The following is a 27,062-nucleotide window of genomic DNA, read 5'->3' as shown; positions in this document are numbered from 1 at the left end:
ACTGTGCTGCAGGAGGTGATCAAGGTAGAGGAAGTCACTGAGAGCCCTGATCCACGCCCACTGGTGTCCTTACAAGAAGAGACCAGGACGCAGACAAGCACCATGGGATGACCCTGTGAGGCCACGGGGACAAGACGGCATCTACACACTGAGGAGAGAGCCCTCAGGAGGGACCGGTACCGCTGGCACCTTGATCCTAGCCTTCTTCCTCCAGGACTGTGGGATGGGACGTTTCTGTCATGTCATTTCAGCCCCCAGGGTCTGGTGCTCCCGGCAGCCGGAGCTGACTAGTGTACCCCTCAACCCTGAAGTTTCCTTCTTCGGCCTCGGGCAGGGCAGGGTGCCCCCTGACACTCCGGTGACACAGGGCCCCACATGCAGCAGTGCCGTATGCACACCCGGGAGAGGCGTGGTCTGAATCAGTGCCCCTCGGGGGGTCGTGGTCCCCTGGGGCTGCCCCCCACCAGTGCCAGCCTGAGCCTGAGGTTTGGTTGATGGAGGGCAGCTGCAGCCCAGGGTAAGGTCTCGGGCCAGGAGCGGGGTCCCTGGAGGAGCCGACTCTGTGGATTCTGAGAATTCCCGGTCCTGGAAGCCGGGCCCCAGAATACTCAGGGCCTGAGGCGAAGAGCTCCGCGGCCCGGGCTCCCAGGGTCCAGGCTGGGCTGGAGTTTGCCTCCACGGCGGCCACGAAGACCATGTGCTTGCTGAGGAGATGGAGTCCACCAGAGTGTTCCCCTGCCGAGTCCCGGGGGTCCCCCGGTGCTTGGGCTGCTGGGCTCCATGCTCCCAGGACGGGGGTCCTTCTGGGTGCAATTAGACAGGTCTCCCGCTCCTCAGAGCTGATGGCACTGGGGACTGTCCCAGCCCGCAGACTAGGGGAGCCAAGGCGTCCTCTTGGGGGAGCACAGAGCCTGAGGTCCAGGAGGCCCTTGCTGGGGCCCAGACCTCAGGGGCGGGCACGGGCAGGCGGGGTGTGGGGAGGGCGGGTACGGGCGGGGCGGGGGGGGGGGAGGGCGTCATGGGCGGGGCGGGACCATGGGGAGCGTGGGCACAAGTGGGGTGGTGCCACCTGTGTTTCTCCTCTTCCTTCATCTTGCTTCTCCGCGGGAATGTGGAGATGGGCCCGGGCTCCTGGGACTACAGCCTAGGACCCCTTGCCTCCATGTCCCCTGAGCCAGTCCCTGCAGCCACCGACCACCGGCACGTGCCCTGCACGCCCCACAGGCCCGCCTCTCTGGGGAGGCCTATGCACGCTGAGGTCAGTGAGTTAGAGACAACCCGCAGGTGTGGATCAGCCCCATTCCCCAGACTCGTGCGCGCTCCAAGGGAGGGTGAGCGCTGGGGTAACCTTGACAGCCCCAGTGCCCGAGGGGGAGTGCCTTCCGGGGGGGGGGCTGTCACCCTCTGGCTCTGCCACTGTCTCCCCTGCACCCCTGGGACCTGCCTGTGCCAGGCACCCTCCCCATCCCCACCCCCGCCCTGGGGCCCTGCATCCTCAGTGGCATCTTCCTTGGGGGTGTTAGATACCCACGGGTCCCCAGCTGGCCAGAGCTCTGGGGAGGGAGGTGTGGTTAGGGTTGGTCCCACGAGTTGGCCTCAGGCACCGCACCCAGCTCTGCGACAGCCAGCGGTGGGGTGTGGGTGCTGGCGCACCAGGTGGAGGGAAGGGTGCGTGCGAATTGGAGGACTGCCTCTTGGAGACACCCGAGCTCTGGCAACTCTGCCACCACAGGCTGAGGGTGACACAGGGGGGCCATGCCCCGGGGTCAGGGTGGGGGAGCCTGTCCCTCCCCTGGACGGTTTGTCTCCCCTCCCCCACTGGCCCATCGTATATTCAACCTGGAAAATCCCAGTTCTCTAGAAGCTGTATCTAGCAACGGGCAAGGCAAGGGTAGCTGAGGCGCGTCCGGACGGCAGGAGATCTGCTAGGGGCCACCGCGGCTGAGAGCCATGCCTGACTTCGGGCTGTGGCCCCTGTGACCAGGTGAGCCCTTCTGCTGGGCCCTGGGCCTGGGCTTTACCCGCCGTGGGCCCGAGGCCCAGCACACAGCCGGCGCGGCAGGTGTCCAGCGGGAGTCTGCTGTTGGGGGGTGCGGAGTCCGTAATGACTGGCTGACACCCGCATCCTAGTCCCCGCAGACTGGGATGTGTGGGCTCTCGGGCAACGGGACTCTGCAGCTGTGATGCAGATGTGGTCTCTTGGGACGAGAGATTGTCCTGGATTAGGTCACCACAGAGGCCTTCAGGATAGGGGTGGAGGGAGATTTGAGGGAGAAGGGGTGAGGGGTGGGATGGTGGAGGAAGTGCTGGGAGCTGCGGGTCAGGCGGCCAGCAGGGAAGGCCGGAGGCTCTGCTCCCCTAGAGCGAGGTGCACAGCTCCCCAGAGAGGCAGGCCTGTGGGGCGCACAGGGCACGTGCGGGTGGTCGGTGGCCGCAGGGACTGGCTCGGGGGTGTGGAGGCTGTAGCCCCAGGAGCATGGGTACTGGCCCCGCTGGAGCCTGGAGGCCTCAGAAGCAGGAGCCGCGGGGTCTGGGGCAGCAGAGGACGATGTCCAGCTCCAGAGGGTGGAGTTGCCCTTTCCGGCTTTTTGTTCCATTTGGGCCTCAGTGGGTTGGGTGAGGCCCACCCGCGTGGGCAGGGGCTTCCTTTTTACTCAGACTCTAACGTCTTCTGGAAAGCCGTCCCAGACACGCCGAGTCGTGGGCCTCCCTCCACCCAGGGAGGCTGGCGCATGAGGTGGACCCTCATAGGCCCCGAGAGGAACATGGCCCTTCATTTCAGACCTCCAGAGCCCTAGGGAGTGCGCTGGGCCCCTGGGTTCGCGCTCACGGTGATGGCAGTCCTGGGACACGGATGCGGCGACCCAGCAGGACGTGCTCCCAGGCCGGGAGGACGCAGCTGGATGCGAGGCAGTGGCCCCATGACCACCTCCTGACCTGCGGCCGGCAGTTCCTTCCTGGGCCTAAATGTCGTGCCGGGGACAGTGCACTGGGGCCTCGGGCTGGACCTGGCCTGGGATTCAGCTGCGTCCTGGCCCTCGTCTGGCCCCACCCCTGCATCGGGCTTGCTGGGGCGCCACCGCCCTGCCACCTAGCAGACAAGGAGACCCAGCTGGGGCAGTGGAGGCATAGGGAGGTGAAGGGGTTCGTCTGGGTCACGGCGCAGGCGGGCACGGCTCACCCAGGTGGGGGGGGGCGGGGGCGTGGCCTTAACGAACATTTAAACCAGACAGGGTGACCCCCGAGCTGTGCTTTATCTGCTGTGCTTTAGTGGGCACTGTGTGGGTGAGCGTGTGTTGGTGAGTGTGCGCCCTGGCGGAGGGAATACGAGAGTGTAGGTACCTGCAGGAGTGTGTGTGTGACAGTGTGCAAGGAGGCAATGGCAGAGACATGACTGGCTTCAACCCCGCAGCCATTGGTTTCCCTCCCAGGGAAAGGGGTCCCGGGGTAGGCAGTGTGGGGCTCCTGGTCACCAGCGATCTCTGCCCCTTCCTCCATGCTGCCCCACCAGCCTCCTGTGCTGCCTCATGGTGCAAAGTGGCTGTGGAGCCCCAGCCAGCATTCCAGGCAGCAGGAGGGAGGAAGGAGAGGAAAGACACCCTGTCTCCTCCACCACACGGATTTGCCCCCAGCGAGGCCTTGAGCTTTTCATTAATAAGGAAGGAAGAAAGCAGAGAGTGGGAAGCTTCTCCACCTGCTGGAGCTACCTGACTGGCAGGGCAGGCCTCAGGGCTTCCCTCCCCAGGGGCTGCTGAGCTGGTGGGGATCGAGGGGTCCTGTAAGCCTTGTTCAATACTGCTCTGATGGGGAAACTGAGGCCCAGACCCAGGCCTCCTCCCTCCTATCCCAGGGTCCTGTTGGGCACCGGTCAAGGAAGGCCACGAGCCCAGCAGCCAGTGGTGGCCGCCTGGCTAGAGAGGGCGCTGGGCACCCCCACCCCCCGCCCAGTCATCTCAGGAACCCTGGCAACAGTCATGTGGGTGGAGGTGTTTCAGAGGTGGGAGGAGAATGTGGCCGCCTTCCCTGGCATAGGATGCATATTTTCTGCACCCGGGCTATATGGACCTGCCCTGGGAGCCCCCGAGGCCTGGCCCTGGCCCCCCCCCCCCCGCCCTGCCCCCGGCAGTGGTGGGGGGGAGGGGGAGGAGGAGTGGCTGGGAGGCCAGAGGGGCAGGAAATAGGAAATGCCGAGGGGCTGAGCAGAACCAGGGCTGGCAGGATTATGCACGATGCTCCGAGTTTATTCACCACAGCTGGGGTGGGGGCCGGGTGGGTGAAGCACTGGACAGGGTGCTGGCCGTCCAGGGTGTGAGCCAGGCCGCGGTGGGGGTATGGGTGGGGGTGGGTCCCCCTTCAGGACCCCACGGCCTGGAGGCTGGGGAGAAGGCTGAGCAGCAGAGCAGCGACCACCATTGTGGCGTCGCCCTGGGGGCTACCCGCCCCGCGGCCCAGGGAGTCCTGCCAGGGTGGGAGGTTGCAGAGGGCCGACTGGCAGCAGGTCAGGGTCATCAGGGTCCCCTCCAGCGTCTTGGTGATGGGCTTACAGGCGTCCGCACACCACGCCGAGTAAGTGGTCAGAGGGCCCGACTCTGGGAGGGACAGAGTGGGGCGACGAAGGCGCCGTCAGGCTGGACGCAGGGAGCAGGTCCTCCCGGGTGCGCGGCCATCTGGGTGGGGGTGGGGGTGGGGGACAGGCTCCTCCGGCCGCTCACCCGTGTTCCCGTGGGAGATGACGGCTTTGCAGAAGCTGTGGCTGCGGACGCAGTTCTGAATTCGCCCGCAGCTCTCCCCGCTGTGCAGGGACTGGCATGAGTAGCACCGCAGCAGCGCTGGGGGCACGGGGGGTGGCGGGGGGAGGTCAGGCCCAGGCCCTCCTGCTCCCCTCCTCAGGACTGGCCTGTCCCCCCTCCCCTCCCCTCCCAGCCCCTCCCCGCCCTGCCCGCCAGCCCGGAGCCTCGAGGCTGGGGGGGGGTCTCCCGTTCTGGGCCTCCCTGTGCCCCTCTCTGCCCCGGGAACTCCTGCTCAGCCTCCCTGCCCAGAAGCCGCCCCTGCTCCGGGCTCCCTGCTCTGGGTGGCAGCCGAGGGTCACAGCCGGTGTGAGCCGTTAGGGCTCTTCTCTCCTCTCCCCTGCCCCCCCCATCCCCCAAGCCAATGTCACAGGCAGAGGCTCGGTCGGTGTTGCCAAAGAGGGGTGGGCGCCTGAGCCCCGGGGGGGGCACCTTGGCCCCTGCCGCCGGCGTTCACACTGGCCGCCTCCTCCTCCTCCTCCTCCTCCTCCTCCTCGTCGTCGTCGTCGTAGCCGTCCAGCCCAAAGTCCGCGTCGTCGTCCTCCTCCTCCTTGTCCTGCGTCCGCCCTGTGCGGTGCCACACAGGGATGCCCGTAAACCCCCACGGCCGGCCCGGGGCCCAGTGCTGCGTCCCCGCCCAACCTGCCCGACGCCCCCTCCGCCGCCTCCTCCCCACTCTGTCCTCCCCGTGGGCTCCCAGCTGGTGGCCCTGCCAATTCTGCCGGTCACTGGCTGTGGGGGCCTGTCCCTTCCAGCACTTGTCCCCCCCCCGTAAACCCTGCTTGTTTGACAGAAGAGGACACTGAGGGGGGACAGGCAGGGAACCCTGAAGCCTGCCTTTCAAAGAGGTGGGGTCTGGGGACCCACGTCCACCTCCCTCTGGCCTCAGACTCCAGCCTCGCCCCCTTCTCCCCATGCCGCGTCCTGCCCCGAGGCCGGGTGCCCCGAGGCCCCCGCTGGCTGCACCAAGCTGTCCCCTCTCGCCGCAGAGGTGGCCCTGCCCGGTACCTGGCCGCCCGCACAGCAGCAGGGCCAGCAGGACAGCCGGGAGCGCCGTCATCCCGCCGGGCGCTGCGGGGTCTGCGCGCTCTGGCTCTCGCTCAGGCTCTGGATCTGTGGGAAGTGGGACAGAGGCCATCTCAGGGGCTTCCCGGAGGCCCCCCCAGCTCCAGCCTCAAACAATGGGCCTGACACTGACCCCAGTGCCAGGCAGCAGGCCAGGGACGGCCATTTCCCCCCTGACTTCAGGCCCCTGGGGGACAGGAAGCCATCGCCGGGGGCGTCCTGCCCCCCTGCACGCTCGGCCGGCCCGGCATCTGCTGGGGGGGCGCAGCCGGCAAACCTGGCCCGGGGCTGGGCAGCACCGGCCAGCCCCCTGCCCCCTGGACCCGTGGGAACCAGGCCCTGGCTACGTGGTCACCGGACCTTGCCCTCCTGGACCCTCTGGTTGCACATCACTCACCCGTCCCCTGAGACTCAGTCAGCCTCACCCACTGTCCAGGGCTGCATGAGATGAAATGAAAACACAGGGGGTGTCCTACCTGTGCCTCTGCTGTCCCCTGTCCCCTGTCCCCTCACCCCTCACCTTTGCCTGGAGGGCTAGATCCCCATGGCTCATCCCCTCACCTGCTTACACGTCACCTCCCATACTCCTTCCAGCTACCACCCATCCCCTGCCCTGTCCCCCCGACCTTGGGGTGCCCCTGCCTTGGGGAGCTCTCTCCATGCTGCTTGCTGGCTGGAGCAGGTGGTGGAGGGGTGAAGCTGCCTGCGAGCGAGTGCACCCCGGGCCTGCATTCCTGGCGCCTTGGCCCCCGCCAGCTCTCTCTCTGCGGGCACAGGCCTGAAGGGGTCCTGAGAGCCGCTTCCCCCCACTGGGGGCAATGGGAAAGTGGGGCTGGGTTATCGGGGAGCCGCCTGGGGCTTGGTGCCTCAGCGCCTGGCCCTCCCCTGGCTCCCCTGGGGCCACTGTCCCTGTCAGCAGGCGGGTGGACACTCTGTGCGGCCACCTGTAGCAGGGCTGAGGCCAGCTGGGCCTGGGAAGGGCCTGGCTCCTTCCCCCTGAGCCTGGGACTGCCCCCTGGTCCCCTGGGCCTCAGGGTCGGCAGAGGATGTCTCGGCCCTGGGAGCGGTGCCCGTGGGCCTGTAGCACAGCGCCTGCCTCCATCCCTCAGGACACTTCTCTGAAGTCTTGGCCACCCCGAGGTGTTGTCCCTCCTCGAGTCCTCGGGAGCCGAGCCCTCTCGCTGTCCCCAGAGCCACCTCAGTTTCTGGAGGAAGCTGCCCCCAGCCCATCCTCACACCGGGGCCGAGGTCACTCCCCAGCCAGGGTCCCATCTGTTGGGGGTCACGGCTCTGTACCCCCCGTCTTCATTCCTCAAGGGGAGGCTGCGCCCCCTGCCCCTGGGCTGTTCCCAGGAAGGCCCGGGGGGTTCCCCTGCCCCCGGTGTCCTTGGTGCCCCCGGTGCCCCTGCCCCCCAACAGGCCAGCACTTGTGAGGAGCCTGCAGGGATCATAACAATCCCGCATACTTCACTGATTAAAATGAACTGCTGTTGCTGCTCAGCAGCCCGAGGGGGCTGAAGGGGCTGTAGGGTTCAGGTCCAGCTACCCCCCCGCCCCCATTCAGCCCCGCCCCCTGCAGGTGCTCCGGTGCCCCCTGCCCTGTCCAGGGTAGGAGCGGGTCCAGTCCTGCCCATGCAGATGCAGCAGGTGGCCAGGGCTGGTGGCCCATGTGTTTGCACGAGGTCCGTCGAGGCCGGGGGAGCTTGGCCCCCTACCCCACACCCTGATGGCAGATACCTGGCATCCCTGGGACCCCAGGCCCCCAGGTCGGGGTGTGTGTGCGCCCATCCCTCTCCCCACCCAGGCCTCTTCAGACGTTCTGGTCCAAAAACATGTCTGGTAGGGGCCCCTCCCTTATCCCAGGCTTCTGGGGCAAGGGTGCCTCCTGCAGACCCTCAACGCAGGGACTCGGCTCCCAAGACACCCCCAGGGTCAGGGCTCTGGACTGGTGGCCCCACGGGCAGCTGAGGCCCGTGTTAGAGCCCACATGCTGACTGGCCTGGGCCCTGGGCTCAGAGCCCTCATCCCTTAGCCAAGCCCACATCCAGAGGCAGCCCCGGGGACCCAGACCCCTGCCCGCAGAGCCCTGCACAGTGTGGACCTGGCCCTGCCCCTTCTGCCCAGCTTGGCTGGCCTGGCTCTAGGGGGCGGCCTTGTGGATGTTGCTGGTCTGGGGCTCCCCCACACCCCAGGCCTGCTGTCCTCCAGCCGAGAGAAGCCCGCGGGTCACCCTGCTCTCCCTGGCAGCAGCAGCCTTGGCTCAGACCTCAGTGTCACCGTGGGCAGGGCATGCCGGCCGGCCGTACTTGCTCTTGGCCTGGCAGAGGAGATGGGGGGGGCCCCTGCTTTCCTCGGGGGGACGGTGCTGCTCTGTCTCGAGCTCTGAGTCCCTATTCTGTACCTCCTCAGCCTCCCCATGTTGAATCAGACCCAGACCCGGAGAAGTGTGAACAATGTTTCTGACGGAAGAGCAAAGGTCTAGCAGCTGTGTGGACAGGAGGGGCACCTGGCCGACTGCTGTGCACAGGCATGGAGGAATGGGGCTTTGGGGGGCTGTGTGGGCTGCAGCTGCCCGGGGAGGAGCTCCCCACCCTCTCTGCAGCTCATGCTCTCCGTCCCTGGGAGCAGAGGCCAGAGCCTGTCACCCTGGCAGGCAGGGGGCCGTGAGGGTTCTCTCCCGGAGGGTCTCTCTCTCTCTCATCCAGGCAGGCCGCTCCTGGGGTTTGTAAAGGGGCACAAGCCCCCTTCTTCCCGGGAAGCCAGGCCTGAGAAACAAGCAGCTGTGGGGGGCGGCCCAGGGACAGGCCACACCAGGAGCCTGTGAACCGACTCTCCGGGTCTCAGAAGCTCAGCCATCGGTTCCCTCGGGCTTGCAGTCGTTCATTCGGTCAGCTTGTGTCCCCGACCCCCCTGGCACACATCCGCACCCCAGTTGTCTCTAGTCCTCGGCCCCCCTGGGCCCCCCATATCAACCCCGGGACTCCCAGCTCCCCGTTCCCTGCGAGCCCCACGTGGAGGGCCCCGGGGGTCCCTGGTGTCTGGCACCAGCTCTGCAGGGCTGCCCACGGCCCCCAGCAGCTCCTGTCAGCGCTCCCGTTGCCCCACCTTCCCCACTATCCACCTCCGGAACTTTCTATCGTTCCAGACCAATGCTCTGCCCAGGAAACACTAGCTCCCTTCGCAGCCCCGGGCAGCACCGTCTCCCTGCGGTCTCTGAACCTGGTGACTCGCAGCCTCGTGGAAGTGAAACCGGGAATGTGTGTCCTCTTGTCGCTGGCATATCTCGCTCGGCGTCATGCCTTCAGGTGCACCCGGTCGGAGCGTGGGGCAGATTTCCCCTCCTCTTTAACGCTGATAATACTCTATTTGATGGATCCATTGCATTTTGTAGTGGAAGTGCTGGGACCCTGGCTCGCTCTGGCTGTGGTGACTCGCTGTGCGGACCTGACCCGGGACCCCGTCAGGCCCCTGGCTTCGCTTCCTGGGGGGGCAGTCGGGGTGCGGCTGCTGGGGCAGACGGCGAGCTGTGGCTAACTGGTTCCTCTCCTCCCACGTGTAAGCACGCCCGCGGGTCTCGTGAAACTGCACTGAGCACAGGCCTCCGTCAGAGCATCCCACCCACCAGCCGCCCCGCTGCTCCTGGGGTGCTGGAGGGACCCTGGGCACTGCCTCCCCGAGACCTGCTCCCTGCCCCTCACCCTTGCGGAGGGGCTCCTTGGCAGCCCCCAGACACCTGGGGTGCCAGTGCTTTACATTGGGGCTCCCTTGGGAAAATCCACGGTCGGGGGCACATGGAGCATGTTGTTTACGTTGTCTCGGTAGAAATCAATCTCCCTCACGCTGACGTGTTAGAAAAACTGAAAAGAGGGATCCCTGGGTGGCTCAGCGGTTTGGCACCTGCCTTTGGCCCAGAGCCTGATCCTGGAGTCATAGGATCGGGTCCCCGCATGGAGCCTGCTTCTCCCTCTGCCTGTGTCTCTGCTTCTCTCTCTGTGTGTCTCTCATGAATAAATGAATAAAATCTTTAAAAAAAAAAAAAAAGAAAGAAAAACTGAAAAGAATGTGGCAGGGGTTCTCTGCAGCCACATGAAGGCACGAAGAAGCTCTTTGTGTCCTGAGTCAGGAAACTATTACCTGCATACAGCAGGCGCTGAGGAGCACGCGCACGTGCTACTGTTTGGATGAAGGGGGAGGAACAGGAGGCCGTGCAGGACTCCCAGCACCCTGCACCCAGGTCTCCCAGCTGCCGTCTTCCATTCGAGTTACCCCCTGGGCCTGTGCACCGCCTGCAAAGGAAGGAGCGTGTGTGTGTGCAAGCCCTGGGGGCCTGGAAGACAGACTCTGATGACAGAGCTCCAGGTAGGGGTCTGCATGTGGCGGGGGTCACGGAGCCAGGGAAGCCCCAGGCTGAGCACGAGCCCCCTCCCTGGGCTCCGGGCTGGGGCCGGATCGCAGGCCTCGCGGGTTGCCCAGCTCCTCCCAGCAGCAGAGCAGCTGCACTGCCCCCAGGGGGGTGACCGGGCCCGGAGAGGTACCACGTGGATTCATGGCAGCCGTGGTGGCAGGTCTTCACCTGCACAGTGTGCAAATTAATAAAAGGAGCCCCCCCCCGAGAGTGGAGCCTGGAGGCCAGCAGGGGTGCCTCAGCCCTACTTCTCTCCTCAACTGCAGGCCCAGCAGCGAGAGGTGCACCCCACGGGCAGTGAGTGCTGAACCACCCCACACAGGGAGGGGTCCTCCTCCCAAACCCCATGAGAGACTGTCACGGCTCAGCTGATGAGGGGCCACTACGCTTCCTGCCAGCCCACCCCTCTCCCTATGGAAGAGCCTCCCCTGCTTTGTTCTGTGGAGGTACCTCCTGCTGGCCCCTAATAACTGGTGGTTTTATTTTTAAGTGTTAAATACAATTCGATGGAGTAAATGTGAAGATCTCGCTGGCTTGATTAAGCGATGCGTGATTCAGGCACCATCCCATCGTCTAGCAAGTAGAGGGAAGTGGGGAGAAGTTGTGCACGATGGAGGGTTCTTGCAGGAAGGAGGGTGAGGTGGGAAAGTTGTAAGTTATTAGCCTTAAAAAACAAGGTTTTATCTGAAACCCGTTTGTATAATTAGAGGCCGACCACAGGTGTCCTTTCCTGTTTGGACTTTACTGCAGTCTGGCTTGGGAGGTCCATCCACATTGTGGAGCTTAGACGTCCTTCTTTTTTTTTAAGATTTTATTTATTTATTCATGAGAGACACACACAGAGAGAGAGGCAGAGACACAGGCAGAGGGAGAAGCAGGCTCCCTGTGGGGAGCCCGATGTGGGACTCGATCCTGGGACCCCAGGATCATGCCCTGGGCCGAAGACAGACACTCAACCACTGAGCCACCCAGGAGTCCCGATGTCCTTCGTTTCATTTCAGTGCTGGACACTGCTGTGTCCTGGGAACACATCATGGTTTTTATATCCACCCTACAGCTGCTGAGCTGCGGGCAGCTTTTGGTTTTTGTCTGTGAACATTCTTGCACATGTCTCTTTGTTACATGAAAAATATTGTGATAAAATGTTCATACAGCTAAGTGTGCAAACATTAAGTGTACATGTTGATGAAAACACATGTATATACAGTAACAACCATTCATACCAAAACACAGAGCATTCTAGAACCCAGAAGGCTCCCTCGGTCAGTGTCTAGCCCTGAAGGTAACCACTGATCTGACCCCGAATACTATACATTGGTTCTGTTTTCAAACTTCGTGTAAATGGCCTCATAAAGTATCAGCTGCTTCGTGTCTGACCACTTCCACCCACCCTGGGGCCACGTGTGTCTGAGGTTTGTCCACATGCATTTTTGTTGCCAGGGGGTGTTACATGGTGCGGGAACTCCAAGCTGGTGTTTGATCTAATGCGGGTGCACTGGGCTTGTTTCTAGTCTGGGGTTTTTATGAAGCAGGCCGTTCTGCACACACGGCACACGTGCTTTGGTGTAGACAAGCCCTCATGTCCACTGAGTGAACACGGGGCTGAGACTTGCAGGTGCCAGCTGTGGTATGGACTGCCATTCACCTCCTGCCACTGCCACAGGATTCTCACCCACTGTCTCCACTGCTGCTGTAGTTTTTACCTATTGTCTCCACTGGTGTCATAGGAGTTCTTAGCCACTGTCTCCACCCATGTTGTAGGAGTTCTTACCTATTGTCTCCACTGGTGTTGTAGGAGTTCTTACTTACTGTCTCCACTGATGTTGTGGGAGTTCTTACCCACTGTCTCCACCACTGCTGTAGGAGTTCTTACCCACTGTCTCCACCACTGCTGTAGGAGTTCTTACCCATTGTCTCCACCCATATTGTAGGAATTTTTACCACTGTCTCCACCCCATGTTGTAGGATTCTTACCCATTGTTGCAAGAGTTGTAGGAGTTCTGGTGTTGTAGGAGTTCTTACTCACTGTCTCCACCTGTGTTGTAGGAGTTCTTACTCACTGTCTCCACCTGTGTTGTAGGAGTTCTTACTCTTGTCTCCACTGATGTTGTAGGAACAATCTTACCCACTGTCTCCACTGATGCTGTAGGAGTTCTTACCCACTGTCTCCACCCATGTTGTATTCATTGTCGCCACTGGTGTTGTAGGGACGATCTTACCCACTGTGTCCACTGGTGCTGTAGGAGAGCTCCAGTTGCTCCACAACTTTACCAACACTCGTATTGTCAATTTTTAAACTTGTAGCCATTCCAGCGGGTGTAGTAGTGCTTCACAGTGCTTTTAACTTCTTGTGTGTGGAAACTGATAAGCAGATACCAAAATTTATATGAGACCAACCATACATTGGAGTCCTCTCAACTCTCCAACTTTGCCTGCTTGTTTCTTTGTCACCCAGGGGTGGCCTCGGCTTTGACTGAGGTTTGACCTTGACCAAAGTCAAATCCTCAGGGTCTCAGCAATCACAAGGCATCATGCACTCGGGAGACTGGCTGTTTAGAGGGTTGGTCTGCAGATCTGCTGTGTCTGGATTTTCATTCCTCTTGTCTTTATTATTTCCCTAGTTCTCTAGAGTTTAAACAAGATGGTTTCTGTGATTTATCCAGCTCTTCTGGAGTCAGTGGGAGCATTAGCCACTGCAATGACTTTACCTTGAGAAGGAAGTCAGCCATCAGGAAAGCAAGGGGGTGGTGTGGTGCTCATTGCCAATGTCCAGTCAGAATGATGCTGGTGTGCATGACCTCTAGGGCAAGGTTGGGGTGCAGTTCCATGCCAGGAGCTGGGGGTGTAGAGAGGAATCATGTAAGTGTTTATGAAGCTAGGCATTCTACCAAGATTTCTACCTGCACCTGCTCACTTAGTGCAGGTACTGACCCTGTGCATGTTTCCCATCTTCACATGGGAAAGCCAAAGGGAACAGGCTCAAGGTCACACAGCTGGTAAGCAGCACCACTGGGACCTGAACACTGGTCCTTCTACATCAGTTTTATAAAATGTAAAGGTTCTTTTGATGGTGGGACACAGGAGGGTGACACTGGGAAAGATGGAAGTCAGATCTCTGTGACTTATAGGGGCACCATCAGGGGCTGTGCCAGCCAGGAGGCTGCAGGAGTGGCTACTGAATGGCCATCAGGGCTGGGTAGCTGGGTTTTACACGATCCCTGCAGACTGGCTTGTTTAATAATTTTGGCATCTCTAGGCACAGGGGCTGATCCTGGTTGTCTGGTACCCAGCCCTGGGACCAGAGTCTGAAGTGTGGAAGCCTGATGAGAGATGTGTTTGGGATGTGCCCATGAGAGGGAACTGACAGCCGGGACTCAACACTGGGTCAAAACTGCATAATAAATACTATTACAGCCGAGCGGGGCCCTGGGATCAAGCTCTTCTGTGCCCCATGTTCCTGTTTTCCCATGACTGGTCCCAGAATCCCCTTTCTGGTATCTGGGACTCTGTGTGCTAACTTTAAAGAAAACAGATTCAGTTAGTGACAGAAGTTTAGGTAACTTGTTTTTTTACTTTCCTCATGCAGTCGAGGAGATGCATGGGGACAGGGTCCAGCCCTGCTCCACATGTAAACGTTTCGTTATGAAAATCTCCAAGAGTCACAGTAGTAGAGCATTGTGGTATTGTGATTTGTAACAAGAAATACCGACAGGCACACCTTGTTTTATTGGGCTTTGTAGGTACTGTGCTTTCTTTCTTTTTTTTTTTTTTTTTACAAATGAGTTTGTGGCAACCTTGCCAGCAAGTCTATCCACACTTTCTCCGACAGCATTTGCTCACTTTGTAATTCTGTGTCATATTTTGGTATTGAAAGTAGGCCAGTTAATAATCCTACGATAACCCCTCGTGCTCCAGGGAAAGGAGAAGTCACGTATCTCATTTAAGTCAAAAGGTAGAAATGACCAAGCTTAGTGAGAAGGCATGTGGAAAGCCCAGACGGGTGGAGAGCCAGCCCTCTTACACCACATGGCCACACTGTGAACACACAGGAGACGTTCTTGAAGGAAATCACAAGTGCTTCTCTAGTGAACACACGAATGATAAGAAAACCAGCCTTATTGCCGATAGGAAGAAAGTCTTCCTGGTCTGGATAGAAGATCACACCAGGTACAGCATTTCCTTGGACCAAAGCCTAACCCAGAGCAAGGCCCTCACTCTCTTCAATTCCAGGAGGGCTGGGAGAGATGAGGAGGCTGCAGGGGAAAGCTGTAAGCTAGCAGAGGTTCTCGAGGTTGAAGGAGAGAAGTGAGAAGTCGTCTCCAAACAGGCAAGTACAAGACAAACCAGCAGTGCTGACATCGGAGCTGCAGCCAGTTCTCCAGAAGATCAGGCTCAGATAATTACTGAAGGTGCTGCACTAAGCAACAGATTATCTACTGGAAGGAGTTGCCATCTAGGACCGGTGTAGCTGGAGAGGAGAAGTCACTGCCTGGCTTTAAAGCTGCCGCTACAAGCCGACTCCCTTGTTAGGGGCTAATGCAGCTGGTGACTCAAAGATGAAGCCAGTGCTCACTGACCATTCTGAAAGTCCTAGGGCACTTGGGAGTCCTGCTCAATCTACTCTGCCTAAGCTCTGTCAATGGAACAAGAAAGCCACGATGGGTGTCATCTGTTTATAGCATAGTTTACTGAAATTTTTAAAAGATTTTACTTATTTATTCATGAGACACACACATACATGCAGAGGCAGAGACACAGGCAGAGGGAGAAGCAGGCTCCATGCAGGGAGCCTGACACGGGACTCGATTCCAGGACCCTGGGGTCATGACCTGAACCAAAGGCAGATGCTCAACCCCAGAGCCCCCCAGGCGTCCCTCTATTTTTGTTTTTGTTAGGATGTCAGTCCTGGTCAGGGTGTCGTTTGGGCTGAGTTCTCATCTGTTCAGGGTGCTCATGCTTGACAGGTTGGCACATTGTTTTACTCGTGGTTCCTCCCAGGATTCAATGTGTTTTTCTGAGTCTGATGCCTGGTCATGTTAGCCACTGGACAGAGGCCTGGGGTCCCCCGGGCTGGCCGTGGACAGTGCCTCCTGAATGCGTATGTCAGAGCCGACTGCCCACCAGGGAGGAGGGTGCACCTTCTCTCTGGCACAAGGTGGATCCCAGGGTGAGACTGGGGTGGGGACCCCAGGGGGGTGGGCTAGGCCCCAATCCCAGAGTTGATGCAACTGTCCACACACTCCAGTTCTGGGGCCTGGGGCCTGAGTACGAGAGGAGGTTGGCAGTTCCAAGGGGCCGAAAAAAGGACTGAGATTGGAGCTGAGGCAGTGGGTTCAGCCCTGCAGCCCTGTGGGCCCCGCAGGGGACTTTGGACTTTATCTTGACAACAGTAGGGAGCCCCCAAAATGTTTAAACAGGGATATTTGCCGAAGCCGCTCTAGCGTCCCTTAGAGAATGGGTCGGCGTGGGTGGGAGTGGGTACAAGAAACCCAGGTGAGGCCCGGGTAGGGGTCCAGTTGGGGATGCCTGGGTCCCCACCAGGTGAGGCCTGGGGAGGATGACAGTTGGATGGAGAGCTCCCAGAATACCGCTGGGCCAGCAGGCAGATGGAGCTGGCTCAGTCTCCCCTCTGGGCCTCGACCCCTGCCCACGTCTCTCCCGTCAGCTGGGGCCACCCTCCCACTGTCCCACACCGGGGGGTGTTCCCCAAAGATGTGGGCTTTTCTAGTCTTTGGGGACAAGTGGCCTGACTCCGTGCATGTGTTTGCATGTGTGTGTGTTTGCACATGTGTGTGCAGGGTTCTTTGGAGGGTCTCCTACGGTCTCCTGCCCTCCTCACACTCCTCTTGGACTACCTCATTCAGGGAGCAAGAATCCTCAACATCAATTGTCCCTCCACTGAACCCCCCTGGGAGCTTCAGGGGGGCCTGAGGCCCTGCGGCGGGGCCCGTGTGCTGGCTTCCTGCACGGTGGGCAGGGGAATGGAGAGCAGGGGACACGCTCCTCTGCCTGGGGTCCCTGCTGGGGTCCCTATATGGACCCCGGGGGAGCTCAGCACCAGCTCCTCCCAGGGGGTGGGGGCAGGGAAAGGTCAGGCCTGGTGGGGGGACCCCGTGGGAAAGCCAGGGGGCAGGGCTGCAGCGGAGGTGGGGGCAGAGGAGCCGGAGGGCTCTGAGAGTGGCCCGCCCTCTCCCCATGCCAAGTGGGTGTCACTCTGGTAGGGGACTGGAGGCTGTGTTAGGTGGGCGGAGCTGGCTGGCTGGGCTCGTGCCCTGGGGGCGGCCCTGCGGGTGGGGGGGGGGCTGGGGGAGCCCCCCCCCCCCCCCCCGAGCTGGAGCCCTGCTTCTTTCCCACGTGGAGGCTCTGCTGCCTGCCCTCCTTCCGATGCCCCTCAACCCAGCCGGGGCCTGGCCGGGACCTTACTCTGCTGTTTGTCTGGACTGGAGGCGTCCCTGGGTCCTTGGGGCCTGAGCACAACAAGGAGGCCCTCCCCGCCCCCCCCGACACCCCCCTCCCCCGCGGGCCCTGACCAGGGCTGGGAAGCGCCTCACCTCATGCAGTGCCTCGGACCCTGAGTCTGTTTCCCGCAGCAAATCACAGCCATGGGGCCTGAAAACCGCAAAGATGCGCCAAGTCTTTCCTGCTCCTTCGGGCACCTGGTGGCTCCAGGCGGTGGGCGGCCCGTGGCCACAGCCCTCCCGCATACGTGTCACCCTTCCCGTGTGTTTGTGCCTCAAATCTCTCCTTTCCTGGCCAAGGGTGCCAGGTGCTGGGGGCAGGGCCCACCCTAAATCCGGGGGGACCTCATCTCCAGGTCCTTAACTTACTCTCCTCCACAAAAGACCTTCTTCCCACACCATTCAGCCCAGCACACAGCGTGCCCCCACTCTTCTGGGTGGCCCCTGGGGTCAGCAGCCTTCTCCCTCCCTGAGGCTGGATGGCCTCGGGAAAGGCTTGACATGTGGCACACGTGTCCCTGCCACCCCTTGGCGGAGAGGCTGGCCCTCCCCATGAGGCAGGGCAGTCTTTGGGGAACTGCAGCTACGTCGCCCACCGTGGCCGACTGGGAGGGCTTCTGACAGGGTTGGCCAAAACACAAGGCGGCTCTGGGAGCCTGTCTCAGGCAGGACCCCAGCCTCGGCCCCTTGTGCGGGGCCTGGCCCAGTCGCCTGTCCTGCTGCCTCTATGGCCTTAGGGGCTCCGGTGTCTCCTGACGCTGTCCCTGGTCCTGAGCCCCTGGGAGCCGCCTCTGCTGTGGGACGACCCACCGGCATCACCCTGGCCCTGAGGTTAAGCTGGGGATTGGGCTGCCCGGCAGGCGGAAGCGTCTTGGCTCCTCTCCAGGATCCGGGGGCTGCGGGGGGGGGGGTTGGCTGGGAGGACGGAGATCAGAGCCTGGTCCCCAGCTCCAGAGGGCAGGGCCAGTGGCACAGGGATTCCTCGGCGCTTACTCGAGGCTTCTTCCAAGAAAGCCCTCTCTAATCAGCTGCTAATCAGGACTGATTATTATTCTTTGTTTGCAAAGATCCTGATAGGGTGAAGCTGACCCACATGCACTGGGAGGAAGCTGAGCAGCTTGGAAACTGGGTTAGGAACCAGCATCTCCCTGGCAACCAAGCCCACCCAGCTCGGGAGGGCGAGGGCGCCGACTGTGCTCTCTGGGGAGTGGCGCAGAGCTGCACCCCAGGCCTTGGCGCCAGCCTCCCGAGCACCAGTCCTCAGACGCCCACATCCGCTCCCTCACGTCATGCCCACGTCAGGCCCTACCCGCCCGTGCTATCCTTTGCTACATTTCAACTTACCCCAAAATTCAGGGGCTTAAGACAATACGGTTCGTGCTCCCGGGTGGGTGTCTGAGGGCCAGGAATCCAGGCCTGGCCTCGCTGGACCCTCAGGATGCTGCTGTCCGCTGTCGTCAGGGCTGTGGTCTCATCCGGGGGGGCCCTGGGGGGGCGGTCAGCATCCAGCCCCCTAGGGGGGTCATTGGGGGGCCTCACTCCCTCCGCAGGGCAGCTGGCTTCCCCAGGGTGAGCGGTCCAGGAGTGGGAGGGAGCCTGAATCAGTCTTGTTATAATCCTGTCTCACAGTGACGTCTGTCCCTCTGTCCCTCTGTCCCCTCTTCACTAGAGCAAATGGCTGAGTACAGCCCATGCCCCAGGGCAGTGCCCCAGGACAGGGCAGTGGGGCCCTCTTCCCTTCCCCCTTCCTGCCCCTCCCTTCTCCTCCCTCCCCTTAAATCACTTGGCTCCTCTCCGGAACACTCCTGCGCTCCCATCTCTGGGAGCTCCTGGCAGCCCCATCCCCCAGGCCCTGGCTTAGTGTCTCCTTCCAAGGCCTTGTCCCCACCCCCGATGGCTCCCAGAACTGCTCCCAGGGCTCCACAGCCACCTTTCTGTCTGCCCAGTCATCCCCGCCTCCACGGGGCAGGGGCCCCACTGTCTCTGGCACAGCAGGAACGGATGACCGTGTTGGGTGCTGACCTCCCAGGGCCTGGGCCAGATGCCCAGTGAGCACTCCCTGGCGGCATCGTGTGCGATCCCTGCCACACTTCCAGACGGTGACCAGAGCTGCCCCACCCACAGACGAGGGACGGAGGCTCAGGAGAGCACACGGCCTGCCCAGAGCCCAGGGCCGCACACGCTGGCCGTGGTCGCCTGCCATCTGCGCCCGGGGCCTGGCGCTCCCCGCTGCTCTGCTCTGCCTCCTAGAAAGGTCCCCGGCCAGGCCAGCTACAGTGACATGGTGACATGGTGACACGTGAGCCGCCCATGAGAGTACAGAGCCCTGTGCAGGGTCGGGAGCCAGAGGGCTCACCCCCAGGGACCGAGGTCTCAGCGTGTGAGTGAGCGTGTGTGTGCCAGTGCAGGAGAGGCAGTGGAAAGGCATCGGTGTGCACACAAGTGTGCGTGCGTTGCGTGTGTGTGCATGTATGCATGAGTGCAGGCAGCGGGGGAGCTGTGAGGAGCCCTGAGTGCACCTGCTTTCCCTGCCACAGCCTGGGCCCCCCTGGGAGCCGTTTCCCATCCTGGACCCTGGGGTCCCGAGGGATTCTTGCAGCTGTTTCCTCGGTGCAGCTGCTCCCAGGAGCTTCCCAGGTGTGAGAAGGGGTTGTTTGGAGCAGACCTGAGCATCCAGAAAGTCCAGGTGTCTTTGAGGAGACTCTACATGCCGAGATTTGGCCTTGGGCACGAGAACCACGGAGCCCTGGCACGGGGGACAGGGTCACCCAGCTGCTCCGTGCCAGGACGGGGGCGGGGGCAGGCTCCCAGAGATGCAGTGCCTTTGGAGGAGGGGATAGGAGGACCTATGACTGGTCCAAGGCCACCGGAGGGTCAGTCTTGGGAAGGTTCCCAGAACCGTTTACGGCAAAAAGAAAGGGTGGGGTGGGAAGGCCTCGGTGTCCCCAGTGTGAGGTGTTGGGATGGGTGTTCCAGGTGAGGAGCGAGCAAAGGCTGAGAGGAAGGAAAGCGCAGGAGCACGGCCGTCTGAGGCTTTGCTGGTATACCTCCCCCTGCAGGAATGTTCCTCTGATTGCCTGGACCCTTGGCACGGGGAGGGTGCAGAGGAGGGTGGCAGGTGGCGCCGTGCAGGTGCTGGATGCTGGTGGCAGAAACGCCCCTAGGACGCCAGCCTGGAAGGGGCCGATTGTGCCACAGTGAGGGGGGATGACCACCCCTGTGCGAGACGCAGACGCAGACCTGGGGAGGGGTGGGGGTGCGTGGGGTGCATTTCAGCTGCGAGGAGGGCTGAGGAGGAATGGGAGGGGGAGGGTGGCGTGGGGCCGAGGAGTCTCCCAAAGCTGGGAGGACACTGGGGCTTTGCTGGGAGTCCCGTGGGTACAGCGGGGGCACAGGTGGCTCGGGGGGACTTGGAGGTGGGGCATAGCCTGGGGGGGCTGGTTTCGCAGAAGAGTGGCACCAGAGCGGGGAAGGGCCCTTGCTGGGACTTGAGCCAAAGTGGTACCGGTTGCCTCAAGAGGAGGACAGATGGACACACAGCTCCTGGACTCAGGGTTGCTGGGAGTTGGGCAACAGGCCATGCGGTGAGGCGCTCATCCACCCGAGGACTTGGCCTGACCTCAGGGGCTTGGGGCGGCCCTGCCATCCCCCCACCTTCTCACCTGGTGATCCCACCTGCTCCCTTGGGACCAGCTGGACCACGTTCACATCTCCACCCCAGACCCTCCTCTGAGCCCCGCGGGAACTTGAAGAGCATCCTGCCCTGGGCCCACCTGCTTCCCGAGCCAGAGCCGAGGGGAGCATCCTGGCCCCACCAGGTCTTGGGAACCCGTACCCCTGCTCCGTGTCTGTGCCACCTCTCTGTCTGAGCCACCATCCTCACTGGCCCCCTCGTTCTGATCTAGAATCTTCCAGGCCACGCTCAACTCAGCAGCCAGAGGGATCAGATCGTCCAAAGTGTCAGCTGATGTGTGTGCCTCGCCTCAGCCCTTCCTGGCCCCGCACCTGCCACACTGCTGACCACTGCGCTCGAAGCCGTCCCAGCTCCCTTTCAGGAGGGCTGGGGTGTCAGGGGAAAGGGACAGAACCCCCGGGGAGCTTGGGCCCAACAGCCCTTACTTCCCAGGTGAAAGTCACGCCCTGTAACAGCCAGGTTTCTCCAGAGAAGCAGGACCAGTGGGATGTGTATATTTATACAGACAGATTTATTTTGAGGAGTTGGCTCATGTGCATCAACTTGGAGTCTGGCAAGTCCTATATCTGCAGGACAGGCCAACAGGTAGGAGAGTCAGGAAGAGCCAGTGTTTCAGTTCAAGTTCAAAGGCCATCCACGGGTGGAATTCCCTCTTGCTCAGAGGAAGTCAGTTTTTTTGTTCTATTCGGGCCTTCAACTGATTGGACGAGGCCCACCCCCACCATGGAGAGCAATTTGCATCACTCGAAATCTACTGATACAAATGTTCATTTCGTCTAAAGACAGCCTCACAGCAACACCCACAACGATGTTTGACGAGATATCTGGGCTCAATGAACCAGCCAAGTGGACACGCAACTGAACATCCCACTCACGGATGGGTATCGTGCGATGTGTAGCTCAGAGACTTCCCAGCTAGTACACTACGGTGCTTGGGACACGGTCCACGATCTGTAACAGGATTCCAAAGCCACGGAGGTTCCCTCCGGTCCCCCCGGGTCACTGGTTGCCAGACACACTGACCTTCTTTCCGTGCCCAGTCTTTGCATAAGTAGGATTCCCAAGGGAGACGCTGCACCCCAGCCCTTCTGGTCCCGTGGAAACTTTCCCTGCATCCTCAACGTCTGAGCACGACTTAGAGCTCCCTATGAGCCATGCCGCATCTCAGCGCAAGGGGCTCAGGACCCTGAGACTCAGTCCTGCTGCCCGCCCCACATGCTGTTGCTCCTGGCTCAGTCTTCCAACTTCACAGAGCTCCTGCTGTCCTAGACAACGAGGCTGACTCAGTTTCCCCCTTGTAAGCCAGTGTCTTGCACATGGTTCCTTCTTGTGGCTGGCCCTTCCTTCTGGGGTATTTTTTCCTCCTATAGTACATTCTTTAAAAGTTCCTGCTAGGGGGATTCCTGGGTGGCTCAGTGGTTTAGCACCTGCCATGGGTCCAGGGCGTGGTCCTGGAGACACGGGATCGAGTCCTGCATGGAGCCTGCTCCCCGCCCCCCAGCCCGTGTCTCTGCCCCTCTCTCTCTCCCTCTGTGTCTCTCATGAATAAATAAACAAAATCTTTAAAAAAATAATAAAAAAATAAAAGTTCCTGCTAGTGGCAAACTCTCTCAACGTCTCCAAAATTTTATCTGAAAAAAATTTGGCTGAGCTGTTAACTATCTGAAAATTTTATTTTGCACTTTTTTTTTTTTTTGGAAAACAGTGTGAAAAGTTCTCAGTGGACCGTTACTGTCCTCTGAGCACCTTACGGGGACTCACCTCACTGTCTTGGTGTCCACTGCTGCTGCTCGAGTCCTGCTGCCTGCCTAGCTGCTGTTTCTTTTTTTTTTTTTTATGATAGTCACACACACACACACACACACACACACAGAGAGGCAGAGACACAGGCAGAGGGAGAAGCAGGCTCCACGCACCGGGAGCCCGACGTGGGATTCGATCCCGGGTCTCCAGGATCGCGCCCTGGGCCAAAGGCAGGCGCCAAACCGCTGCGCCACCCAGGGATCCCGTTTTTTTTTTTTTTTTAAGGATTGTATATATTTATTCCTGAGAGACACAGAGAGAGAGAGAGGCAGAGACACAGGCAGAGGGAGAGGCAGGCTCCTTGCAGGGAGGGAGCCCGATGCTCTTTCACCAGTTCTTTTCCTCTTTTTATTTATTTATTTATTTTTTATTTATTTACGATAGTCATACAGAGAGAGCGAGAGAGGCAGAGACACAGGCAGAGGGAGAAGCAGGCTCCATGCACCGGGAGCCCGACGTGGGACTCGATCCCGGGTCTCCAGGATCGCGCCCTGGACCAAAGGCAGGCGCCAAACCACTGCGCCACCCAGGGATCCCCTCTTTTCCTCTTTTTAAGAGAGAGAGAGAGAGAGACACGCGTGAGCCGGAGGGGCAGAGGGAGGGAGGGAGAGACACTCAAGCAGGCTCCCCCCTGAGTGCGTAGCCCGACGGGGGCCCATCCGGATCCGAAATCCAGAGTCAGATGCTTGACCCCTGAGCCACCAGGCCCCCCGTCACCGGCTATGAGGCAGAGGGTCTTCAAACACCTGCTCTCTCTCTTCTACGCTGCCTGCCGTGTCCCCCCTCTCCTTCCGTGTCCCCCTCCACGACCCTCGCACCACGTTCTTGACCATTTCTGTGGACTCACATTCCAGTTCGCAAACTCCTTCCTCGCTTGCGCCTATGCCGCCTCCTGCATTTGCTGTTTGTTGTTTTTTACACGACAGCTTTACTGAAATGTAACTCGCCTGCTGTAAAATTCACCCTTTTAAAGTTTCTAATTCAGGGGGTTTTAGTACATCCACGTGTTGCATGACTTCCATCACTTGAAAAGCAACCCCTTGACCATTAGCCGGGAGCTCCGGTTCCTTCCTCCCGCCAGCGGAGGCAACCACATGTCTACTTTCTCTCTTTTTTTTGGATTTTTCCATTCTTGGCGTCTCATACAAATGAAACCACACCATGTATGTTTTTCAAAAGGATTTTATTTTCGTTTAGCATTAATCAAAGTTCCTGATGATCTCTTAATTTCAGTGAAAAGTTTCTCGTTTCCAGAGGCTCTCCGTTTTTCAGCTAAGCACGGTCAGTTTTGATATTCATTGTTCTTTCCCTTAATATATCCTAAGCCCACAAGGCAGGTTAATTTTGTATTCTATATTTAACACTTTCAGATTAGAAAATTTGTGGAGACTTAAACCTGTTCCTCCTCATTGCTTCTGTGGTGTATTTGGAGCCCTCTTTCTTTGGATGTTTCCTGATTTTGACTTTGAACTCACATTGGAATGGAACCCTGCAGAACCGCAGGCTCCCAGGTGGGGTTGCCCGTCTGTGTCCTTTGCTTCTGCTCCTCGGGAGCCCCGGCGGGGCACGAGGCGCACAGGTTCTGAGGCCAAGCTGCTCCAGTTCCAACCCGGGCTGTGTCACCTGCTCAGTGTGTGACCTTGGGCAGGGAGCTCAAGCTCTGTGCTTTGGTCTCCTTCTTATAAGGTGTGGATGTCAATAATAGTTCGCAGCAGGGGGGTGGTGAGGCTGTGAGGACACAGCACCTGCGTCTGGAACAGAAGACACACTAGGTGCTCCGCCGACAGTACGACGACACCTCACAAGGGCACATCTGTGATCATCGTTTCTGTAAAGCAAGGCTGGGGAAGGGGGCAGAAGCCTCCCCACCGCGCCGGCCCAGGCCCAGGGCAGCGGCGGGCTCACAGGGCTCCTCCATGAGTGCTTGCGGCTGGAGGAAGGCAGGGCAGAAAGGAATGACCCCAACCCTTGCACAGCACCCGGGGCTTAGTGCTCAGCAGACATGGATTCCAGGCACGGGGACAGCAAGGACAAGGGCGCAGGGCTTAACAGCTTTGTGGGGCGGGAAGGCGAGAGAGAAAGCTCAGCAACCGGCCGAGCCGGAGGCGGAGGGCCTTGAACGCCGCGGCCAGCACTCGGGACTCGGCCCTGGAAGGCGGGCGCGGTTGGGGCCCGCAGGGGGTGGGAGGCCGGGACCACGGCGCTCGGGGGGCTCCAGGTACGCGCGCCGCGGCCGAGGCCCTGCGCCAACCACCTTGGCGCCTCCCCTCCCCGCGTCCCTGCACGTTCCCTCGCTTCCTTTCGCAGTAAACGTTCTTCCGAGCAATTCCAAGGGGACGTCGGCCGGGCGGAGGGGGAAGGGCGGCCGCCGGGGCGCCCGGGGCGGCGGCGGCGGGCACCCGAGGGGCGGACGCGCAGCACGGGCGCCGGCTGTCGAGGGGCGCGCACCGCCCGGGACCACGACCCGCCGCGCCCCGCGCCCCGCCCCGCCCCGCCCGGGCCTCTGCCACCGCCCCCGCCCCCGCGCGCCCCCGCCCCGGCTCCGCTCCGCCCCTCGCGCGGGGTCCGCGTCTGCGGCTGCGTTCCCCGAAAGACGAGGCTGCGCCCGGGTTCCGGTCCGCAGGGAGACCGAAGGGCGCCGCTCCCCGCACCTCTCGCAGCCCTGCGCCCCCCGGGATGTGAGTGCGCCCCGGCCGAGGCCCGCGCTCCACGCCCCGACCCGCGGTGAGCGCCCGGGCGCGCGCAGGAGGCGGGGGGGGGGGCCGGCGCGGGGTTCCCGGGCCCCCAGCCCAGGGGTGGCGGGGGGGGGGGGCGCCGTGGCGGCGCCCCTCCCCCACCGGCAGGTACCGCGCGCTCGCACCTGGCCGTGCCCCTTTCTCTCCGGACGCGCCTCCCGCTCCCCAGGGAGGAGGAGACGCGCCCCCCCACCCCGACCCGCACCCACAGATGCCAGGAGCGGCTTGGGGCCGTTCGAGCTGTCACCCCGCCCGAGGCGGCGGACCTCTCCCCGGAGGGAGGCGGTGATGGTGGGCGCTGTGGGGAGGGGCTGGGGGAGGGGCCTCGCGATCCCGAGGGGGCGCTCCGGGGCCGCGGGGGGGGGGTGGCTCGGCCGGGCGGCTGGGCCCCTGACCGGGGCTTCTCTTTGCCAGGCCCGCGCCCCAGGACCTGCGCCCGCAAGCCCGCACCCTCCCGAGCCCGCCTGGAGCATGCTGCCCACGGCCGTGAAGGGCCTCGGCCTGGTGCTGCTGGCCGCCCTGCTGTGCTCGGCGCCCGGTGAGTCTGGGGGGGCGGCCCGTGGGGCTGCGGGGCCACCGGCCTCCGACGGGGCCGTCACATGCACACCTGCGCCCGGACCCCGGCGACCCCAGCCGCCCTGCGCCCGCCCGTCGCCTTCACTCGCGACGCTCCAGGCCCCGCCCAGGCCACACGGGGCCCTCCTGGCTCCAAAGGGCACCGAGCGAGCGATTTCCAGCGACTTCCCTCGGGGGCTCCCAGCGCCGCTGGTCCTGCTGGGCGCCCCTTCCCTCCCTGGCTTCTGGAGCCCCAGCTGGCCTCCCATCAAGTCCTGCCTCATCCTTTCTAGCTTGGAACCACCTGAACTCTGCGAGGAGGGGTGGGGGGTGGGGGTGTGCCCGAGAGCACCGCAGGTGTGAGCTGCGTGGCTGGCATGTGTGTGCGTGTGTGCAGGGCGCAGAGGGTGCCGGGGCTCCCAGAGTTCCAGTGGTGGGCTCCTCCCCCCAAACCACCTAGAAGGCACAGAGGTTCTCCCAAGGCCTGACCTCCAGGTGCCAGTCTGGCCTGGTCACTCCTGGTCAGGGGCCTGGTTGTCCTAGCAGTGCCTGCAGCAGGTGGGTGGGAGGGGGCAAGAGGGACGGCCAGCCCCCAGTTCCTCTGGTCATGCGCATCCTTGTGCCCTGCCCAGCTCATGGCTTGTGGTGCCAGGACTGCACACTGACTACCAACTCAAGCCATTGCACCCCAAAGCAGTGCCAGCCATCAGACACAGTGTGTGCCAGCGTCCGGATCACCGATCCCAGTAGCAGTGAGTCAGGACCTGGGCCTGGGTGGGGAGAGGTTGGGGGTGTGTCTGAGCCCCTCTGTCCTTGGCCAAGAGCACAGGTCTGTGTGCAGGACACTGCCCTGCTGTGTGAAGGTGAGCAGGTGCCTGTCCTGCCTAGGCCCCTGTGTGGCCCTTTCCGTATAGTTGAGACGGCGTGGGTGGGTTGGAAAACACGGCTCTGCTGTTCAGGGGTCCCGAGCTGGGTCCTGGGCTGGGCCCTGAGGCCGAGAGGGCTCCGGTGTGGGTCCTGCCGTCTCAGCTCTGCTACCTCTTCCCCAGGCAGGAAGGACCATTCCGTGAACAAGATGTGTGCCTCGTCCTGTGACTTCGTTAAGCGGCACTTCTTCTCAGACTATCTGATGGGCTTCATTAACTCTGGGATCTTAAAAGTGGACGTGGACTGTTGCGAGGGAGACTTGTGCAACGGCGGCCTGGGGGCGGGGGGCAGCCCCTGGGCCCTGGCTGGGGGGCTCCTGCTCAGCCTGGGGCCTGCCCTTCTCGGGGCTGGGCCCTGAGGCCCTCCCCCCTACCCCCCCGCCTCAGCAGGGCTCCGAGCTTACTGGCCCTGGCCCCTCCCTGAGACGTGAGGCCTCCCTCTCTCCACCAGCTTTGAGTCCCGGCCAGTAGGACGCCTCCAGGGAACCCGGTGTCTGCAGGAGGCCCCAGGGGAGCGGGCTGGGGGCTGGGACCCCCAGGTCTCTGAGGGGAAGCCAGGCAGAGCCAGGCAGAGCCCAACAGCTTGGCTGCAAGGGCATCTTCCACGGAGAAATAAACTCACTTTTGGTCCAGA

The 27,062-nt window shown here is 61.6% G+C and overlaps 2 protein-coding genes across 3 annotated transcripts; one reads left to right on the top strand and one right to left on the bottom strand.

Moving 5' to 3' along the window:
* Positions 1 to 1,107: 1,107 nt before the first annotated feature.
* LY6H (lymphocyte antigen 6 family member H) lies at positions 1,108 to 27,062 on the top strand. 2 transcript variants are annotated; one of them, XM_055314185.1, is made up of 4 exons: positions 1,108 to 1,258; positions 25,362 to 25,485; positions 26,135 to 26,254; positions 26,552 to 27,062. In XM_055314185.1, exons 1-4 carry the CDS (start codon positions 1,118 to 1,120, stop codon positions 26,785 to 26,787), a joined length of 621 nt encoding a protein of 206 aa, XP_055170160.1. In that variant the 5' UTR covers positions 1,108 to 1,117; the 3' UTR covers positions 26,788 to 27,062. The 2 variants fall into 2 exon arrangements, with proteins under 2 accessions (XP_055170160.1, XP_055170161.1); XM_055314186.1 differs by lacking the exon at positions 1,108 to 1,258 and adding an exon at positions 24,796 to 24,936.
* GPIHBP1 (glycosylphosphatidylinositol anchored high density lipoprotein binding protein 1) lies at positions 4,227 to 5,879 on the bottom strand. The gene is made up of 4 exons (XM_055314187.1): positions 5,796 to 5,879; positions 5,220 to 5,354; positions 4,713 to 4,829; positions 4,227 to 4,589 (listed from the first exon to the last, which is right to left on the bottom strand). Exons 1-4 carry the CDS (start codon positions 5,845 to 5,847, stop codon positions 4,354 to 4,356), a joined length of 540 nt encoding a protein of 179 aa, XP_055170162.1. The 5' UTR covers positions 5,848 to 5,879; the 3' UTR covers positions 4,227 to 4,353.

The sequence above is a fragment of the Nyctereutes procyonoides genome, unplaced genomic scaffold (genome assembly GCF_905146905.1).
Source record: "Nyctereutes procyonoides isolate TBG_1078 unplaced genomic scaffold, NYPRO_anot_genome, whole genome shotgun sequence".
NCBI classification, from domain to species: domain Eukaryota; kingdom Metazoa; phylum Chordata; class Mammalia; order Carnivora; family Canidae; genus Nyctereutes; species Nyctereutes procyonoides.
Note: the sequence above shows the minus strand (reverse complement) of the source record. Positions and strands in the feature narration are given on the sequence as shown.

Coding starts and splice junctions, on each gene's coding strand:
- LY6H (XM_055314185.1), top strand. CDS start 1,118: ATGGGCCCGGGCTCCTGGGACTACAGCCTAGGACCCCTTGCCTCCATG. Junction 25,486..26,134: donor CCTGCTGTGCTCGGCGCCCG/GTGAGTCTGGGG, acceptor TGCCCTGCCCAG/CTCATGGCTTGTGGTGCCAG. Junction 26,255..26,551: donor GATCACCGATCCCAGTAGCA/GTGAGTCAGGAC, acceptor CCTCTTCCCCAG/GCAGGAAGGACCATTCCGTG.
- GPIHBP1 (XM_055314187.1), bottom strand. CDS start 5,847: ATGACGGCGCTCCCGGCTGTCCTGCTGGCCCTGCTGCTGTGCGGGCGG. Junction 4,830..5,219: donor CGCCGGCGGCAGGGGCCAAG/GTGCCCCCCCCG, acceptor CCGTGCCCCCAG/CGCTGCTGCGGTGCTACTCA. Junction 4,590..4,712: donor CATCTCCCACGGGAACACGG/GTGAGCGGCCGG, acceptor TGTCCCTCCCAG/AGTCGGGCCCTCTGACCACT.